The sequence below is a fragment of the Lucilia cuprina genome, chromosome 6, assembly GCF_022045245.1.
Source record: "Lucilia cuprina isolate Lc7/37 chromosome 6, ASM2204524v1, whole genome shotgun sequence".
Classification (NCBI taxonomy): Eukaryota; Metazoa; Arthropoda; class Insecta; order Diptera; family Calliphoridae; genus Lucilia; species Lucilia cuprina.
The window spans coordinates 37,886,497-37,908,640 of record NC_060954.1 but is presented as its reverse complement, the minus strand read 5'-3'; the positions used below and the strand labels follow the sequence as shown (position 1 = coordinate 37,908,640).

At 30.8% G+C, this 22,144-nt stretch overlaps 4 protein-coding genes across 4 annotated transcripts; 3 read left to right on the top strand and 1 right to left on the bottom strand.

Annotated features, from left to right (window-relative positions):
• Window positions 1-5,575: 5,575 nt before the first annotated feature.
• Window positions 5,576-6,737, top strand: LOC111690829 (probable inactive tRNA-specific adenosine deaminase-like protein 3). Its single transcript, XM_023453400.2, has one exon. It carries the CDS (start codon window positions 5,634-5,636, stop codon window positions 6,735-6,737), a length of 1,104 nt encoding a protein of 367 aa, XP_023309168.2. The 5' UTR covers window positions 5,576-5,633.
• Window positions 6,738-6,741: 4 nt separating this feature from the next.
• On the bottom strand, window positions 6,742-7,482 carry LOC111690830 (28S ribosomal protein S28, mitochondrial). Its single transcript, XM_023453401.2, has 2 exons — window positions 7,121-7,482; window positions 6,742-7,062 (listed from the first exon to the last, which is right to left on the bottom strand). The coding sequence occupies exons 1-2, from the start codon at window positions 7,388-7,390 to the stop codon at window positions 6,766-6,768; spliced, it is 567 nt and encodes a 188-aa protein (XP_023309169.2). The 5' UTR covers window positions 7,391-7,482; the 3' UTR covers window positions 6,742-6,765.
• A 4,479-nt stretch (window positions 7,483-11,961) lies between these two features.
• Window positions 11,962-13,633, top strand: LOC111690831 (protein FAM136A-like). The gene is made up of 3 exons (XM_023453402.2): window positions 11,962-12,157; window positions 13,057-13,221; window positions 13,284-13,633. The coding sequence occupies exons 1-3, from the start codon at window positions 12,071-12,073 to the stop codon at window positions 13,470-13,472; spliced, it is 441 nt and encodes a 146-aa protein (XP_023309170.2). The 5' UTR covers window positions 11,962-12,070; the 3' UTR covers window positions 13,473-13,633.
• A 140-nt stretch (window positions 13,634-13,773) lies between these two features.
• On the top strand, window positions 13,774-15,072 carry LOC111690832 (protein FAM136A-like). Its single transcript, XM_023453403.2, has 2 exons — window positions 13,774-14,246; window positions 14,306-15,072. Exons 1-2 carry the CDS (start codon window positions 13,989-13,991, stop codon window positions 14,492-14,494), a joined length of 447 nt encoding a protein of 148 aa, XP_023309171.2. The 5' UTR covers window positions 13,774-13,988; the 3' UTR covers window positions 14,495-15,072.
• The last annotated feature ends 7,072 nt before the right edge of the window (window positions 15,073-22,144 follow it).

The window sequence follows — 22,144 nt, the reverse complement described above, 5'->3', positions numbered from 1 at the left end:
TTTTTAAAGAACTTTTCAATAATTTACTCTTACAAACACTACGTTTCTGTTTCCAACATGTTCGATGTAACCTTTCTCAATCTTGTTGTGTTTACACAACACAATTGGCGGTGTTTTTACACAACAAACAAACACAATTATTTTCATAGCGACGCTTTATGGTAAAATAGCAAATCATTTACATTTCTACACTCATACATACTTATGAATATTTTAACTTACAAGAAGAAATCAACAATTAGAAACATCCTTTTATACATCTTTATATATCTATTCACTGGGATCCGATTAATAAATTATAATCAACAAGTGGCAGTCAGTCATTCGGTTGTTAAGAAAGTATAAATGGGGTGGCAAAGCAATAAAAACTGTACTTATCAATATAGCTTCTATAAAATCATGGGTGGGGCAGCAGGGTCTACTACAGACATTATACATTTAAATATTTGAGATGTACTTTGTACGTTTTTTTTTTTTTTTTTTTTGAAAGATACACAAGAGACTGGTTAAATGAGAAAGTACTGTAAACAAGAGTAGTAAGTGAATATTCACTAAAGGATTCTATAAAGAAATATTTGCGCCAAGTGCAATGGACTACAAATAATGCGAATATACATATTTTAGAATAAATTATGAATTGTTATTAATTTCATATAAATGTCTATTTGTACAGACACATGATTATGGTCATCAAAAAAAAGGAGAATGTTTAATAGCAAAAGATAAAGGGATTTTATTGCCAATCTTAATTAGTTTTAACTATGGAAATTTTTTGGTAAATCTTTAATTATACCCTACACAACTTTTAGTGGGAGAGGGTATATTGGGTTTGTGTTGATGTTTGTAATATACAAAAATATTCGTCCTATATATTATAGTATGCCAATCGGTTTAGAATCGATTTCTGAGTCGATTAAGCTATGACGGTACGTCTGGCAAGTTGTCATGTGAACCTTGTGCGCAAGTTACAGGCCGTAATATTCAAGATAATTTGATGAAATTTTTGCCCAAGGACGAATTCTATTAAAATCAGTCCATTACTTCGACTAGCCCTTATACAACCGTAACCCCCCGAATAGGGCCTTTGAACTTATAATTAATTTAAATGATCTATTATGACAACAAAAGTCGACAAAACTTAGTTTTATAGAACTTTTAATAACACTACATCCTCCATACAAACTCCCCTTCAAAAAATGACTTGAAGGTCAAAATTCACTTATAAACACTAATAACACTTTTAAATTCTACATAAATAATTTTAAAATATGTGTAACTTCCCTACCAACATTTATAAGGATATGTCCATATTTACCACAGACTCCTATGAGTCCTTTTGAAAAAAATATCTTTTTTGTAAAAAAAAATAAAAAAATTCTAAAATAAAGTTAAACAAGTAATATTTCTATATTCGGCTGTGCCGAATCTTATATACCCTTCTCCAAGTATGTTTTAAAAGACAGTTTTTATTAATTTTGTATCTCTGCACACATGTCACACATAACATACACACAAACAAATATAAACTGTAGCAGAAAGAAATATTAACCGTTGTACTGTAATACCACCGTCAAACTGTATTACCACCCTCAAACAAATATTAGCTGTATTACCAACATATTACTGCTTTATCTCCTTGTTCTTGTTAAACCCACTTACCTTCGTGAGAACAAAACAGCATGCAAACATACGAAAAAAATACAAAACCAAATACATCTCCACACGCACATGTACATCTTTATCCAATTCACAGTGTTGTTGTTACTTTTTTTAACAAAGCATGAAAAAAATGTGGCTTTTTTGATGAAATTTTCAGAGGTTGTCTCGGATTTTTGCTCATATCTCCGTTATTTATAGACCGATTTTGCTGATTTTAAATAGCGATCTTCTCGAAAGCATGTCTAACTGAATTATTGAAGAATCGTATCTCGCCGATATCTGGAGACCTCTAAAAACTGATTTCAACAGACAGACATACAGACGGGCATGGCTTAATCGACTCCGCTATCTATAAGGATCCAAAATATATATACTTTATAGGGTCGGAAAATTATATTATAGAAATTACAAACGGAATGACAAGCTTATATATACCCTTCTCACGAAGGTGAAGGGTATAAAAACAAATCAAATGCTTTATTTTTTATAATCCACATTTTCAACATACTGACTGATATAGAGTGTCATATGATCAGCTATGCCTGACTATAGTTGAAACGAAAAGTCGACTTTTTGCATTTAGATAAAAGTCGACTTTTCGACATTTTTCATTTAGTTAAAAATCTACTTTTCGACTTTTTGCATTTTATGCAAAGTCGATTTTTCGACTTGTTTCAGTTAGTTAAAAGTCGACTTTTAGTATTTTGTAAATAGTCGACTTTTCGACTTTTTTCGATTATGTCTGATTATTTTCGACTTTTTCCGACTTTTCGACTATTTTTGACTTTTGGACTTTTTTCGACTCTTCGACTTTTTTCGACTTTTATTTCCAAAGTCGACTGTTCGACTTTTTGCATTTAGATAAAAGTCGACTTTTCGAAATTTTGCATTTAGTTAAAAATCTACTTTTCGACTTTTTGCATTTTATGCAAAGTCGATTTTTCGACTTTTCGACTTGTTTCAGTTAGTTAAAGTATTTAGTATATTGTAAATAGTCGACTTTTCGGCTTTTTTTCGACTATGTCTGATTATTTTCGACTATGTCTGATTATTTTCGACTATGTCTGATTATTTTCGACTATGTCTGATTATTTTCGACTTTTATTTCCAAAGTCGACTTTTCGACTTTTTTCACAGCGATAGTCGAGTTATCAACTTTTTAGGAACAAAAAAGTCGACTTCGACTTTTCGACCTTTTTGACAAAATGTGAATTGTTCGATTATTCGAAAGTTAATTTATAGAACGCTATGTCTGACTATACTTTCATACTTGTTATACGTAATATTAGAATGCAAAACGGGATTTAGGGTGCATGTTTTTTAGTTGGATTGACCTTCAAAATAGGGCACTTCTCACAGACTCTCCTTTAATAAGTGTAGGTGTTTTGATTCGGAATATTTAATAATATGTATCATTTGAATATCTTAAAAGTACCAAAAAGTTTATTGATAAAGATTGTTATTTACTCGAGACCCTACATTTAAAATTTCATATTTTCAGGTTCTATTATTATATATTATAAAGTATCTTATGGATTGTTATGCAATCTATTCTATATATATAAAAGAGTAGCGTTACTGACTGACTGATTCATTATCGCACAGCCCAAACGGCTGAACATAGAATCATGAAATTTTGACAGTAGATGTGTTTTTGGTTATGTAGATCCACTAAGGAGGGATTTTTGTAAATTTGTACATTTACGGGTAAAAAGGGGGAAAAACGGGTAAAACTGGTTTTCTTAATTATCTTACACAATATTAGTGATACAAGAAACATTTTAAATGCACCTGTATCTACTCTTAAAATGAGCAGATGGGTGTCCGGCACTTTTTTCAAATTCGTACTTTTAAGGAGTAAAATGTGTAACAAAGGTGATTTTGGTACCTTTTTTTGGCGATTTATAACTTTTGAACTAATTACCATAATCAAATTTTTCTAAATGTTTTGGATACATCTCCAAAAATTATGAGACACCTGTTTCGTACTATTTTATAATTCAGTCCTTTTTGGGTGTAAACGGGAGAAAACTGTATTTATGGCACTTTTTAGCACATTAAGAAAACGTTTTCGGTTTATTGAATTATTCCTATTAAATTATGGACTAACTCTGTAATAATATTATTGTAATAAAATTTTTACTATTTCACTGGGGAAAAAAGTACCAAAAAGTGAAAAACGGGAAATTTTATTTTATTCAAACTCATTGAACCAATTTTTATAAAATTTCAAAAAGTAGTTTATTTGCTCACACAAAATAAGCTATTGGTATATTATTTTGGAATTCAAGTACTAAGGCCTATATAGGACCAAATTCGAGTAAATTGTTTGGTACCTTTTTGAAAACACAATTTTTCTCAAACAAATGAATGCAGATTTGAATCGTTTGAGTTTTATCTGTTATATATAGATTTAAATACGGAACATTTTGTAAACATAATTCTCGAAAAAGTATATTTCTAAGCGAAAAGGGGAAACATTGTACTCTTTTTATTAGTACTTTCCACTTAGGTAAAATTTATTCTACTTTTGATACTTTTTCTTCCTTCAAATGATATTCTATGTATGTTCTTTAATATAAACTCCAAAAACACATGATTATTAAACATACACGGTCCTCATTGAATAAGATTCTTTAAGAGACAACTTTTTAGTAGTTTTTTATCTCATAAATTATACTTTTTTAATTTTCTAAAATATTTAACCTAGGAACATTAATTTTAACATATATGGCCTTGACTGAATAATATTCTGTAAGTGGGAACTATTTGGTACTTTTCTATTCTTCAAATAGTACCTTTTAGATTCTTTATAATGGTTAACCGAGATTTTTGTACTTTATCGTTTTTCCAATGGTACTTTTTGATATTTTTACGATATTGAACATAGATATTGAAAATAAAATTTAAAATGTAGGGACCTTGGTGAATGAGTATCTACTGAAAGGGACTTTTGGTACTTTTTCATTCATCAAATTATATTTTTTGAATTGTATATAATATTGAACACAGAAACATAAATTTTTTTTATTAAATGATGATCTTTTAGAGTTATTTTATGGTACTTTTTTCAAATATTACTTTCAAAATTTTCTATAATGTGGAAGCTAAATGAATGAAACTAAAAAAATACAAGCTTCTTACTGAATGCGAATTTAATCACGTGATATTAAACGTATAAAAGTGAAACATTAAAAAAAATGTCTAATTAATTTTAATTTAATATAAAAGTAAACAAAATTTTGAATGTATTTTATTTAAGTTAGGGTAGCGAAGCACCCAGGGTATGCTAGTAAGTGTATATTTTGGTACCACATTATAGAAAATTCAAAAAGTACCATTGGAAAAATTATTAAGTAACATAAAGTTTTCCTTTTTATTGATTTTCATTCAATCAGGACTTTCTATGGTAGACATTAATATTGCGATTGGAAGTATAAAATAAAGACAATTCTTCATCAGTAGAAAGTACTACTAAAACAAAACTTTTTCCTTTTTTAATTGCTTTAAAATTGCCAAATTTTTTAACCGAATTTGGTCCTATCTTTTGGTACTTTTTGTCTACAATTAAATAGCAAATAGCCAAAAAAAGCAACAAATTTCACATTTTCATTGAAATTGTTATAATTTCTTCTATATATTTGCAAAAAAAAATACATATACTGTCAAAGTTTTATGACTCTTTTATGTACATATACGTTACGTTAAAATTCATAAGTTCGTCTAGAGAGTAAAATTATATATTTTATTAAAATGACATTCAAATGACAACGGCACTTTTGTACTTGGCAATGCTGTTAGATGTTAATATGTGATAATTATAGTTACGGCTACTCACCACTCAAACACGTTGGCGCTGCAATCATTGACTACAAATGTCAACAGCTGTTTGTATTTGTTTACTTTTTGGTTTTTGTGTTTTTTTTTGTCTGGAAATATTTTTTGGACAATTTTTATAAAATTTTAACTAAAAAATGACACCGCCAGCTACAAAACGCCTAAAAATGGATAAAACAACACAAATTAAAGCCATATTATCTGATGACTATACCGAAAACATTAAAGATGTGGAAGTGTTTGTCCACACAGTGCAGGACAAAAAGGATATATCAAAAATTATGCAGGAATTGGCCAATAAACTGCCTTTAGCAAGTCTACAGCATTTAAAGAGGGTCAATGGAAAACAGATAATAATATGTGCCACAAATGAGCTGATTGAGAAGGAAAACTTGCAAATATTTTTAGAACAAAAATTAGAAAGTAAAGAAATAATAGATAAATTATTAACCCAAAATGAAATTATAAAGGTTCCTAGTGCTGCAGTCAAATTAAGATGGCAATATGAAGAAATCAGCAGTAAATGGCCATGTAAATTTCATCCCGATAAATATATGGAACAACGATATGAAGGTACTAACTTTACCTTACACGACAAAGAGTTTCATTTGAAAATTGCTCGCCTATTAAAAAGTGTTTCCATGAAACTAGCAAATGGTAATTGTGTGGGTATATGTATAGATCCAAGATTTAAAAGTATAGTAGCAATAGCTGCAAGTGAAAAGCGTAAAAGTCCCGTCATGCATGCTCCTATGGTATTGGCAGATTTTGTAGCAAAATCTCAAGAAGCTGGCGCTTGGAATGATATTTTAGCAGAATATGGTCAACAAGAAATGACTGAAAAATCAAGTGAATTCAATATGTTGGGTATAGCTAAGCACTACGAAATATTCCTAAACGAAAACGATGAGTTCAAAACAATAAAACTAGGAGCTGAAAAAGTTCACGAAAAGGAAAAACTAAATCTTGATGATATGTCTTCTCTAGAAGGTGATAATCTAACAAAATATGGCCCCTATTTATGCACCGGCTACGATATTTATCTCTCACATGAACCCTGCTTAATGTGCAGCATGGCTCTAGTGCACAGTCGCGCCAAAAGAGTATTTTTTCTGGAAAATACTCAAAATGGAGCTTTAACAACAAAATTTAAATTACATGCTGTACCGGAACTCAATCATCATTATGAAGTTTATCAATTTTTATATAATAATAATGCTGAAAGTGAAAATAAAAGTTAACAAATTAATCAAATATAGTGTAATTTATTTAAGCTTTTGATACAGAAGTTTTCATAGCCCCCTGTCTGGCAGGAGATGAAAGTAAACCTAATAACTGGCAATCAGCTTCCAAGATAGTTAAATCTTTAGATGAACCCAAAAATTTTGTAGATAACTCCAAGTCTTTAACCCTTAGGCGTACTCTGGCACCACGTACATAGTCTTCTCCATTGCGGGCAGGTCTGGTGCAGACACAATGAAACTTCCAGCCAAAATCAATATATAAATCATCTCCCACCACATGGAAAATTTTACCGGAAACTACTTTACCCTCAGGATCGCCTAACTAAAAAATAAAAAAACACTTTACATAAACTGTTTGTAAACAAAATCATTTAAGTTACATCAATAAATTTCGAATTCCTCAATAACGAAGCAAATGTTTCAGTATCCTTAGGTTCTTCTTTAGGTTTTAAAGCATCAGTATGACTTTCATAAGCTTTAGCAAAACCTTTTAAGCCAACATTTTGTTCCTCGACGACTGTTTCAAGGGAAGTCGAACCCGTTTGCTCATGGGTGCCTTTAGCGTCCGCAGAGAGATAACGTTGTGATGCAGAAATATTTCGCACACACGTCTGCAATGTTAATCTGTTAAACCGGCATAAAAAAGACATTTTATTTAATAAAAATTAATATTTGAATAAAATTCTAACAAGGTTTTCACTAAATGGCAGGTTATGTAAAACAGCTGTTAGCTGGGCAATCGGACGTGTTTAGTGGCAACAACATCAACAGCTGATTGTTTTCTTTCGATGTGTTTATAAATTTCAGGTAAGTGAAGATATCAACGATTAACAGCAAAGGTGGTAATTAATGATTTAGTGGCAACACTTTTTTAGTAATTAGGCGAATAATTAATACTTAAATGTTAAACTTGCATTTAAATTTAAAATAATAATTTATAAACTTAAATCTAATCTTAATCTTGCTTTATTCACATTGTGGTTTTAATACAAAATAGTTGCTTCCAAATATCTAGGATTCGCTATACTATGATATGTGGTTTTTGTTGTTGTAACAGCTTAAATTATACGACTTTTATTGCGGACGCACAGTGGTATAGGACAAAAAAGAAGAGGGAAATAATTCGGTAACTTCTAAACGGTTAATCCGATTTTAATGAAATTTGGTACGCACAAAGAGGAGGCGTTGCCAAGTTTAGGTTTTGAATTTGGACCTTTTAAAAAGTATTCCGCGAATTTTTTAATTTTAAAAAATTATATACAGTTTTGAAAAAAAGACAAAATTACCTTTCCATTGATATATAACATGCCTACATAATGTTTTTTAAGTGACAAATTAATTAGGGAAAACTCAGCATCTTTCAGAAAATTTACCTAGTACTATTATTTTCATCAATATATGTAACAAATTTAAGAGTTAAGCTTATATATGAAAATAATAGTACTAGGTAAATTTTCTAAAAGATGTTGAGTTTTCCCTAATTAATTTGTCACTTAAAAAACATTATGTAGGCATGTTATATATCAATGGAAAGGTAATTTTGTCTTTTTTTCAAAACTGTATATAATTTTTTAAAATTAAAAAATTCGCGGAATACTTTTTAAAAGGTCCAAATTCAAAACCTAAACTTTTTGAAAATTAAAAAATTCGCGGAATACTTTTTTAAAAAAAGATAAAAAATGTTTGTTATTCAGTTTTTGCGAAGATACAAATTTTTCAAATTGCAATAAAAATTTTATTTATGAATATTTTTTAATGAAATTTTACAGTTAGGTAGATTTTTTTACTCAAAATTCAAAATTAAATAAAAATTTCGAATTTTCTTATTAGAAATCCCGGATTTCCCAAAAAAGTTTTAAAAAATCCCAAAAATGAGATTTTTTGGTTTTTTGCCTATTATATTTATACCAGGGGCGGGGTTATCGAAACCCGTTACAAAATGATTAAGAACATATTGGGTTATATAAAACAGGTCACTATAATTTGATATCGACTATGCGATTTGAGAATTTTTGCTCAAAATTGAATTATCCATAAAAAATAGGGTTTTTTGGATGGACCTGGTCCCCTCGATATACAAAATTTTTAGGTTTTGTTTCATTTATCGTATTTAATGTAAAGTCAGCTTTCCAAAAAGTATAAATTCTATATACATCTTCTTAGAAACTTTTTAGATAACTTAAAAAGAAAAAGATTCTTTTTTCCCAAAAAATGGCAAAAAATCGCCTTTTTTAATTTTTTAAATTGAAATGCCTATAACTTTGGACTCAGTCAAGATTTTTACATTATTCTTTCACTGCTTGATATATAAACTTGTTGTTAAGCGAATAAAAGAAAAATCGGGAATATTTGGACCCGCTATTATCAAAAATCTAAAGTAAGGACGGTAAAAATTTTAAAATTTTAATTTCCAAATGCGAATATCTCCTAAACTATAAGAAATAATTTACTGCTACGACGACATTTTTTATAGTGCTCGATGAAGAGATTCTATATACGATTTTTTTTAAATCGGAACTCAAATGAAGAAATAGGATCGTTTTAAAAATTTAACATAGCCGAGGTGTCCTAATTTGAGGACCCCCGCCGGACCCCTGATTGGCCTATAAGGTCCAAATTCAAAACCAAAACTCGACAACACCTCCTCTTTGTGCATACCAAATTTCATTAAAATCGGATTAACCGTTTAGAAGTTACCGAATTATTTCCCTTTTTTTGTCCTATACCACTGTGGGACGTTTTGTATTTAGGTGCAAGCCAATAAATTGGGCTACTTCAGTAGGGTTAGTAAATATTCGTATGTCCCTATTAGATACATATATAATATTAATTCATCCAGTTCGCAGTCCTCTTAATCGCTGATATTTCAGCTTGAAGAATACTACCTTCCTCATTGTGTTTAAAAACTGTCTTTGTTTTAGAGTCTTTGATGAAGACTAAAAAAGAAAACTTATTTTTGGGGTTAATTTTTGGATTTAAACATATTTTTATATATAACTTTGTCATTCCGTGTCTAACACCAAGAAATATTCATCTGAGACCCAACAAAGTATATATATTCTGGGTCCTTATCAAATTCTAAATCGATTTAGAGATGTCCGTCTGTCTGTGTTAAACACGCTCACGATAAAATGAAGCAATAGAATAGAATAACCAAATTCACCAAAAATGTTCATCATTTTACTAAGTTGTTTGGTATTGAAGACGAGCAACATCGGTTCACATCGGGAGAAGTTATGAGTCAAAATTTGGAACAACCTAGAAAAAATAGGGCATTTTTCTGATGTAATTTTCTCGAAAACTATGCAAGATAATACGTTCGTTTCTACACAAGTTGCTTGATCTATACGAAAATCGCAAGAATCGGTCCACAATTTTATGTACCTCCCATACAAAAGTACATATTCCCGGAACATTGGTTTTTTGTCAATAACTTCCGTCGTAATGTCGATATCTTCATAAAATTCTACAAATTAAAATATAATGTCAATAGAATTCATTCAGAGAAAATTTTTTTGGATGGGTCCATAATTGGTCATAGGTCCCATACAAGGTCACCTCCCGAAAATCACTTAAACGTGCATAACTCATTACTAAATTAAGATATCCATATAAAATTTCGTACAAATATTGCTTTTATATATAGAAATATAACATTGAATCGGTCTATAATTGGTCATAGCTTCCATACAAGGTCCCCTTCCGAAAATCAATTAAACGCACATAATTCATTACTAAATTAAGATATCCATATACAATTTGGTACGAGCATTGCTCTCATATAAGGAAATATTAAAATGAAATTTCTTTCCGATCGGTCCATAATTGGTCATGGCTTCCATACAAGTTCCCCTCCCGAAAAACACTTAAAGTCGTATAACTCATTACTAAATTAAGATATCCATATAAAATTTGGTGCAAGTATTGCTCATATAGACGAAAATATTACGTCGGTCCATAACTGGTCATATCTCCTATACAAGGTCCCTGCCGAAAATAACTTAAACGCACTTAACTCATTACAAAATAAAGATATCCATATAAAGTTTGGCGCAAGTGTTGCTCATATACAGAGAAATAATATTGTGAAATGTTTTTCCGATCTATCCATAATTTATCATAGCTCCCATACAAGGTCCCTTTAAGAAAAACACACATACAAGGTTCTCATAACCAAATATTGATATTCACAAATTTAGCAAAAATATTGCTCTTACATATATAAATTCATTGTTTCACGATCAGTCCATATGTGGTCATAGCTCTCATAATAGGTCCAGAAAATCACTTAGATTTACATAATTTTTTACCAATTAATGATATAGAATTCTGAAAGTTTGTCTAATTTTTGTGTTTCGTAAAATATGATCAAATATGAAATACAGGAAAAATTCGTTAAATTGGTTAAATTTATTTAAATAAATGTAATTTATCCAAATTTTAAGGAGTGTGATATTAAACCTTAGAACTCTCTAGATAATATATCAAATTTAATTATTAATTTTACATACAATAAATATTATTAAATTATATTTCTTTTAAAAGAACACATAAATTCGAATACTTATGCGAGACACTGTACATAATTTGACATAGCTCCCATACAAAGTCCTTTTACGAAAATCTCTTAAACGTACATTACTTATTACCAAATAAAGCTATTGATACATAATTTGCCAAAAATATTAGTTTTGTATAGGTACAAAAAACAATCTATATCAAGATTTTTTCACGATCGGTTCATAACATGAGTGCGGTCGGTCCCATTCAAAGTTCCCTTTAAACACACATTAATTGTTAATAAATTTCTATATAAATACGAAATTTGACTGAAATATAGCTTTTATATAAAGAAATTAAGATTAAAATATATTTTACAATCGATCTATAATTGGCCATAGACTAGGTTCAGACCCTAAATACGCTTTAACCGTGAGAATCCTTATTTCTACAAATATTCGATCAATTACAAAAGTATTAATATAAACGTAGTTGGTGGAAGGTATTTAAGATTCGGCTCAGCCGAATTTAACACTCTTACTTGTTTTCAGATACAAACGGAATAAACCTCTTAATTCTAATAAAAGTAATATTGTCTTTTTGTACGTTCATTTTCAGTTGTTTAAAGTGTACTTACTTAACTGTGTTTAGTTTTCAGATGAAAAACAGCTGTTTCCAATTATTAAATTTCTTTGAATCACCCTGTTTGGTTTCTATAATTTTATCAATAAAACTCAAAAAACACGAGTTACGCATTTTTTTTAATTGCTTACCTAATTTTTGTAAAAATATCGTTTCTTCAATTAAATTATTAATAAAAAGGACGAAAAATGATTCAACAACAACGTCAACGTATCGAACAAGCCGTCACCGAAATGATCGATGATATGGATAAAACACATTTACGTAAAATGCAGGTAAATAATGGGGCCGACCAAAAAAACATGTTGGAATTTGGGATTGTTTTGTAACAATTATTAAAATTATGTTATGAGTTTGGAGCCGGTGAAATCTTTTGTAAGTAAATGATTATTGTTGAGATATAGTTAGCTGGTGAAAGAGTGCTTATTAGTTGATAATATTAACGACAGGACTATAGATGTACCTTCCATAGTCCGATAATAAAAGGTAGCCCTGGTTGTTGTGGTGGTAACAGATTGGCTGTGACCCTGATAATATTTAACAGTTAGACTGTGGCCGATCGTTCTTTCCTGTGGAAAAAAACTTTCGGTTAATACACCTGTCGCTGGGTTGACAATCTTTGGCCGAGTATGACTCGGGTCGTTCAGCTCGAGCAAAGATCCAATTGTCGTGGGAACGTTTTTATTAGATAAATTTTTATCGGTATCATGAGATATTATTGGAAGCTGGAGATCGATAAAAGTATATCTATAGTGATCCCTATTGTCCAATTATGTTATACCTTTCTATAACTAAGCAAATTATATGTACATTTGAAGTATCTACTTGCGACATTCATAGAAGTGCCACCAGTATTACTTTCGCAATTACGAATTGCTCTATAACTGTAAATGAAACTGCACCAAATTGGTCTTCATAGTGACAAGGTAGATATTGTGAATATAATATAGATTTCACCACAAATTTTAAAACGGATCACAAAATTAGAAGGGATTATAAGTGATGTATGTAAAATTGGATAATTAGAATGTTTTCATTATAGTCCAGTTTTGAAGAAATGCGTATGAACTATATTAAGATAGAGAAGTTGGAAATTGTGAGAAAATTTCCCTTAACACTAGAACTCTGATCAGTGTTCATGTATTCAAAACCTTTATTTACTTCTTCAATCCAGACAGACATGCATTTGTGTGCCGCCAAATGTTGTCAAGACACCAGTGCCAGTGTGGACAGTGTACAACGTTGTGTCGACAGATGCTCCCAACCCTTGACCAGAGCCCAAAACTATGTTCAACATGAATTGGGTGAATTCCAAGGCAGACTACAAAGATGTGTAATGGTAAGTTTATTATTTCTGCAGCTTAATAAAAATTTGTTAAATAAAATGTTTACGTATTTTAGCAATGTAATGACGATATTAAAGTCAAAATGCCCGCCAATCCCAGTGAAGATGATATTGCCAAATTCACAGATCAATTTGAACGTTGCGCTGTAAAATGTGTAGACAAACATGTCGGTTTAATACCCAGCATGATGAAAACTATGAAATCTGTTTTGGCTAAGGGTCCTGAGGCCATACCACAAGTTTAAATGTGTGTTGTTATGTTTAATTCTATGCAATTTCATACTTTTATTATTATTGTTTTTAATTGAAGGCGAATATTTTTATTGACCAAAAAAAAAAATTAAAGTTTTTTTCTTTTAAATAAAATCTAACAAGCAGGGCTTGTTTCCTTTATTAAAGTTATAAATTTTGAATTTGTTATTATATTTAAGCTAGAAGATTAAAAAGGAGATAGAGAGTTAAATAGTTTGTTTTAAATATTAAGTTCAGAGACACCACCATCACAATTATTTCCCTTTTTGATCAAATTTCTTGAAAAGATTCAAATTGTTTTTGCTTGTGCTTGCCAACAACTTAATCGATACTCAAATATTAAACTAAATTCTAAAATTTGCATGTTTTAAGTAAAATAACAGTTTATTTGTAAATTTGTTTTGAAATTTGTATTTCAATTGTAAACTGACAATTTCATTAACTTATTTATTTAAATTTGTATAAAATTTTGTATTTACTTTAAATTTGTTATTCCATACATTCGCCAAATGATTGAAGACCAGCGTAAACGCATTGAAAAAGCTGTTACCGAAATGATACACGATATGTATAAAAGCCACTTGAGAAAAATGCAATCCAACATGCATTTATGTGCGGTCAATTGTTGCGATGATCTCGGTCATCGTCCCACCTTAGAAAATGTACAATCGTGTATAGAGGACTGTGCTGCACCCTTGCTGAGAGCCCAAGACTATATACAACATGAATTGGGGCTTTTTCAGTCAAATCTTCAAAATTGTGTAATGGTTAGTTAGACAGAATTTTTTAACAATCGATTTCCCTTAACTCATGATATTTTCTTTAGCAATGCGACGATAATGTTCGTAGCGATATACCGATGAACACACACGAATCGGATATTTCAAAATATCGTTATCAATATGAATGCTGTACAATGAAATGTGTAGATAAATATATTGGTCTGATACCAAGTATGATGCGTTCGATTAAAACAGTTTTGGCTAACGGGCCTAACGATATTAAACAAGCTTGATTATAATATGAATGTAAATAAAATTATAGTGTTTGTTGAAAGATCATCTATTCAAAAATGAATGATTATCTATTATCTATTCAAAAATTGGAATTTTTAGAGTGAAAAGATAAACAACAAAAAATTATAGATAAACTAGCTATACCCAGTGTGCCTTGCTACCCTAAAAGCAAAATAAAAAAACACTTAATAATTTTGAAGATTTTTACTGTAATGTTAGATTCTAACTGTAAATGTAGCTGTAGCGGTGTCAGGCGATCATTTCGAAACCATATCTCAAAGGCTAGAACAAGCACTAAAGATTATCAGATCGTGGAGTGTCGAATGTGGTCTTAGTGTAAATCCTAGTAAAACGAAACTTGTGCTGTTCTGCGGTAAATAAAATATTCCTATATTTCTTCTTTCGAACCTAAACGGCGAAGTATTAAAACTCTCGGACAGCGCTAAATATCTCTGCGTTATCCTTGATAGGAAGTTATCTTAGAGAACAAACGTACTTTCTAGGACATATAAAGTCATTACGGCACTTGCCTATGTCAACTGCAGGCAGATTGAGTGTAACTGGGAAGTGGAAACAATGCTCAATAATCCATGCTAGGATCATTGCTTCCGAGTGTATACAGACGGATCCAAGACGACGACGAAAGGAGTTGGTGGAGGCATTTTCATTTTTGAATTTGGAACGAAAATCTCCTTCCGACTCAATGATGAATATAGTACCCTTTAGGCTGAAATATCGGCGATAAGGAGGGCGGTAAATTGGGTAAGGTATTGTAGGATATCTAACAGTGATATCAGAATTTATACCGATAGTCAAGCTGCTATTAAACCCCTTACTGTTCTCCACATCCAAAATTGTCCATGAATGCTGGACGTCTCTCAATGAGATGGTGAGACATTCGAACATCACCCTAATTTGGGTAAAGGGACATGGGATTTCGTATGGCAATGGTATTGCTGATACCTTGGAAAGAGCTGGTACTACTTATGTTTAACAGACTGGATATAGATCAGTTCTGCGGTATACCACTACTTGTAATAAAGAGGCAGATCGCTGAAAACTGCCTCTGCATTGCTCGCGACAAATGCTCGCGTGAACACACGTGCTCAATATGTAGAGTACTGTGGCAACAAATAGATCCACACGGGTCTAAATGTCTCCTTGGTCTCCAAAGACCGCAGTTAAGTAGACTGATATCACTGGCCACTGTAAATTTGGTAACCATGCTAGACACATGGGTCTCCCGTTCAACGATTACTGTAGTAGTTGTCAAAACGAGGATGAAGAAGATGTTATTTATTACTCATCTTCTCTGCTTGGACGCTTGAATCGACCTATTTTGGTGATCTATCCGAATTGTCAAAAACATTCAATTAGAACGTCTTCTAGAGTTCATTAATTTTCAAAATGGGTGTGAATCCTATTACTCACACTATTCATCCACGGCAGCTGCCCTGGCTTTCTCATTTCTCATCCTCTCCTTCTCCTTGCTACTGCCTCTGTTCTTCCCCTCTTCCCTACCTCTCCTCATTCTTCTTTCTACAGGTATTTTTACAAAGGGATAAACATGGACCCAGGTAAAGCCGTAATAGACTACCTGTGTAAACCAAATCTAACCTAACTAATAGGTTTCCAGATGTATCATTTGTAACAATTCTGGATGTTTATTAAGATTTTAACGTAATCGATGAAAAATTAAAAAAAAGTTAATAGAATTGAAAGTCCGACCGATATTCTTTAAATGTTCATATGAATGTTAAAGTTCTTCATGTAGAATTTGAGGATTCCAGCTTTAATAGTTTCTCAGATATACATTTCTATTTAATTCATATGGGGACTCACCGTACGCCCTTTTTCTGCAAAATGTTTCTTGCAAAATTTAAAGAATCTTGTTCTATTAGTTTTCCAGTTAAACGAAATTTGTATTTAATTTATTCTCTGAATGTTCACATGAATGTCAAAATTCTTCAATTAAAATTTGCAGATTTTAGCTCTAATAGTTTCTCAGATATACGAAATTTTGTATTAAATTCATATGGAGCCCCTATATGAATGGAAGTCCGCTCTTTTAATTTTTAAATAAATGTTTGTATTTTATTAAAATGGGAGGTGCCGCTCCCCTCATGGGTAGTGAGTCAATTTATTTCCCTAAATGTTTACATGGTTGTTAAGTTTCTCGAGAAAATTTTTGTGATTCTAACCCCCATTATCACAATATCTGGTTATTTTATGATCCCTATTCTGCATTTCAATTCGAATCAAAATTTTCTCCGTTTGGCAACTTTGGTATTCTGCATTTCGATTCGACTCTCCGCCACGTAAACAACAACTTACAAAAACGTAGGTACGATCGTAACGCAGAATACACAATTCGTAAAGCATTGAAACGAAATGAAATTGCTTCTTCTTTTTCTTACTATTCACTTTTTTGTTGGAATACCTTTTTTTCGATCTTTGGGTAACTGAATGCGTTAACGTAATCAGAATGTTGAATAGAGGTGTATAGCCCGCAGAATAACTTTCGGTCAAACGATAACCGGAGGTGGAGTTAACGACGCAAACTGTAATAGTTTCAAAGATTAACGAATTTTTGTATTCCATTTATCTGGGAAATGCTAATCCGCCCACTTTTTGTCCTAAATAATCATATTGATACTAAAGTTACTTTTACAAAAACTGTTATATTATCTCAAATATAAGGATTTAATATTTTTTTAATATGGGCGTGGCATATTGCCAACTTGAAATTTCAAAACAAAATGTAGCCTATTGTTCCATCCAGATACAAATAGAGGAATACAGTGTGAATATTTCAAGTAAATCCGTTTAATAGTTTAGTTCGACAAAGAGTCTATGCATACAGTAATTTCCACAAATAGTTAACCACCTGGATGATCGTAATTCGTATGTTTTGGGTCATTCGTCACGAATAAACTCTTTGTAAACGAGAATGAAGACAGTCGTCACTTTAGTGTCCCCTTTGTAAGCGAGAGCGAAGGCAATCGTCTCTTTACTGTCTATTTGTAGGGTGTAGAGTGACGATTGACTTTCTCGTAGGACAAGCCCATGTTAAAATGGTTGGTCACCTTGGTAGTCAGGTGTATCACGGCTTTATCACTATTTACATTTTAACTAATCTAATGTGCAACTTGACATCTAATTCATAAACTTACATATGACACTTTTATAAACTATAACAAAATGTTTAAATACCTTTTTTTGCTGCTCTTAAAATTAAGAATAATCCATCTGCATTGCCATCTAACACACATACATACATTCATAAATATGCGTGTGAAAAATTGTTGCAACTTTTTGCTAATTAAGTTTTAATTAGTCTTAATTCTTAAACAAAAATATTAAAATATCAACTTTTAATAATTATCCTATAAATAACGAATAAATAAGAACTAATTGTGAAACTTTTCATTTAAATTTGTACGTTTTATACCAGTATGAAACTTATTTTGTTGACAATTTTTTATCGTGTGCATTTTTATACCCTACACTACATTAGTGGGGATGGTATATTGGGTTTGTGCTGATGTTTGTTACATACAAAAATATTTGTCCTATACCCACCTTAAAGTATACCAATTGGCTTAGAATTGTTTTCTGAGTCGATTAACCTTTGTCCGTCCATCTGGCTTGATGTCCATGTAAACCTTTTGCGCAAGGTACATGTTGCAATTTTCAAGATAAGTGGATGAAATTTTGTACACACTCTTTTTTTGGGCCAAGGACGAAGCCTATTGAAAATACAACCGTAAACCGAATTGCATCGTTTAAAATAATAAGCTGAAAATAAATTCTTTACGATTTTTTGCCGTATGCTTCGGATCAACATCCTTTACGACTGAGGCCAATTCTACGAAGAGCTCTCCGGGATACCCATTCACTTAAGGGCTTATTTATGACGACAGGAGACTGTTTTTACCAGTTTGAATGTCAATAAACGCTTCATAGTTCTGGCATCTCTCTCCGAAAGCAAGCACGATCGACCTTTCTCAATATCGCGAATATTCTACTGTTATATTTTCTTATTCTTTTATTGCTTATTTTAAAAAAAATATCTATTTTTTTTCTTAATATTTTCTGAATTTTATTGGGTTTTTAACATACACTTGATTTATATGTATCCAGTTTTGCTCTCCACTGTATATACATCAAAACCGAAACAATACACCTAAGCCTCTATTGGCCTATATATATTTTGGATTTGCTCGCCACATCAAATCCGAAGAAATACACCTAGGCCTATTGTGCGCTCCTTAACCAGTGCCATAGGTGGGAATCGAAGCCACCACCTCCGGTCTACCAGACTAGAGCACTAACCATTAACCTACCGGAGGCCACAGCCCCCATACAAACTCCTTTCAGAAAATGACTTAAAGGTCAAAATTCACCTATAAACACTAATTCATTTATAAGGAATAAAGTTGAAAAATAAATCAAATGCTATTTTTAATAATCCCCATTTTTAACATACTGACTGGTGTCGGGTATCATATAGTCGGCTTTGCCTGACTATACAATCATACTTGTTATTGTTAATTATTAAATTAACAGGAACAAAGTTTTTGTTTTTATTTCAAATTATTTCGGCTTATAATTGTTTAGAAAACTATGTTTGTAATTTAAAAAGTACATAACTGATGCTTGCATTTCGCTAATGTCTATTAGAGTGGCTCCCTTAAAATAATAATTAACTTTTATATAAACATAAATCCTTCCACTTAAGTTAATAAGCATTAAACCATTTTTAACCTATTTTCAGAAAACACGTTTTTTAAAAAATTTTATATCCACCATCAAAAAAAAAAATAGGGGGTATATTGTTTTTATACCCTCCACCACACCATTAGCGTTGATAGAGGGTATATATATCTTTGTCATTCCGTGTGTAACACCAAGAAATATTCATCTGAGACCCAACAAAGTATATATATTCTGGGTCCTTATCAAATTTTGATTCGATTTAGCTATGTCCGTTTGTCTGTGTAAAACGAAGCAATGAAACGAAGCAATAGAATTTAACCAAAATCTCCTTTGTTTTCATAAGTTGTTTGGTATTGAAAATAGGCAAAATCGGTTCACATCGGGAAAAGTTATGAATCAAAATTTGAAACAACCTCGAAAAAATAAGAATTTTTTACACATTTTGATGTAATTTTCTCAAAAACTATGCAAGAAAATTCCATAAAAATCGGCATACATTCGTTTCCACACAAGAGCTTAATCTCTGCGTAAAATCGCCAGTATCGGTCCACAATTTTATATACCTCCCATACAAAAGTACATATTCCCGGAAATTTGGTTTTTTGTTAATAACTTCCGTCGTAATGTCGATATCTTCACAAAATTTTAGAAATTAAAATTTTATGTCAATAGAATTTATTTAAAGGAAAATTTTTTTGGATGGGTCCATAATTGGTCATAGCTCCCATACAAGGTCCCCTACCGAAAATCACTTAAACGCGCATAATTCATTACTAAATTAAGATTTCGATACAAAATTTGGTTCAAGTATTGCTCTTATATACAGAAATATAACCATGAAAGTGTTTTTGGATCGGTCCATAATTGGTCATAGCTCTCACACAAGGTCCCCTCCTGAAAATCACTTAAACGCGCATAACTCATTAAATTAAGATATCGATATAAAGTTTGGTACAAGTATTGCTCTTATATACTGAAATATTAAAAAGAAAGATTTTTTCGATCGGTCCATATTTTTTCATAGCTCCCATACACGGTCTCCTCCCGAAAATCACTTAAACGCGCATAACTCATTACTAAAGATATCGATATAAAATTAGGTACAAGTATTGCTCTTATATACAGAAATATTACAATGAAAGTTTTTATGGATCGGTCCATAATTGGTCATAGCTCCCATACAAGGTCCCCTCTCGAAAATCACTTGAACGCACATAATTCATTACTAAATTAAGATATCCATATAAAATTTGGTACAAGCATTGTTCTCATGAAATCTTTTCCCGATCGGTCCATAATTGGTCATAGCTCCCATACAAGTTCCCCTTCCGAAAAACACTTAAACACGTATAACTCATTACTTACTTCCTTATTATACCCTTCAACAATGTAAAGTCCTAGAAGACAAATGTAGGACAGCCGAAACATATCGTCAACGACATTTTCGAACAAGTGAACGATTCAATGGGAGACAATGTCGCTCAGTTTGTCGTGATTAGACGATTTTTTCTTGGAATTATATATGTATATATCGTTATCTATGTATGTATATCATATATAAAACTTTATTATTATATACTTTTGACTTTGTAAACCGATTTTGTTGATTTCAATAAAAACTGTTCAGGACGATAATGCATATTTATGGTAGTTTACACAGACAGACAGACATACATACAAACTTAGAATAACAACCAAGAATATAAACTTCGTGGGGTCTTAGACGATTTTTTTTGGAATTACAAATGTATATATCGTTATCTATGTATGTATATCATATATCACCACTAATAAGAGAAAACTTTATTATTATCATCAGTAATTGGACTAAACGTAATACTTATGTATTTTTATATTTAATATGTATTAGTTCAATTCACTTTTAATTAACTTATTAAATAACATTTCTCTTTTCTTTAATTCAAATCAATGTTAAACTAAATCAATTGAATTTATTAATATCGTGTACTAAGAATGTATTTATTATGTAAGTATTTCGTAAATAAGTCAGGCATAAATTCTTGCATAAATTGTTTATGCATAAATGCATACGTATGTATGTATATAAATACATAAATAAGTATGTTCAATGCTCGTTTAAGATATATATAGTACATTAATATTATTTTATTTTTAATTTATTATTATTTTCTTCCATAAAACAACTGCAACAAACTATTTATTATGCAGTTTTTATTCTGGTTTTGCGTTACTGAAACATATGTAAATAAATTGTACAAACACTAAACATATACATTTGTATATATTAGCTTAGTTTGCAAATGTTGCAAGTCCACATTTTATACAAAAACCAAATAAATAATGTACAGAAAATTAAAATAATTATGTTTTTAAATCAATGTGCTTATATACACATGTATGTATGTATGTATGTATGTATGTATGTATGTATGTATGTATGTATGTATGTATGTATGTATGTATGTATGTATGTATGTATGTATGTATGTATGTATGTATGTATGTATGTATGTATGTATGTATGTATGTATGTATATAACGAGAAATTAATTTGTTGCACCTATGCGTATGAATAATATTTAATTATTGCAACAAGTATACTCATGATGTATGTAAAACGCAATAAGTATGTATTTTAGCATTAATTCAAATGTGATGGATAGAAAATTTTTGAATAGAAATAGAAGTAAATTATAACATAAATAATAAAAATGAAAAGTTAAGAATAAAAATTAGATAAATTTTATGATTTTTACTAAGTTCATTTAGTTACCATAATAAAGCATATAAGTTGAATTGTACCTTGCCTCTGATATACATACTTAAGCCGTTTATTGTTGAATAAAATTATGGGCATTTAAGTGAAATTTTGATGGGGGCTTTTCATAATAATAGGCTCATATGAGTACCTATTATTATGGAATTTGTATAGAACTTGGTTTTTGCAG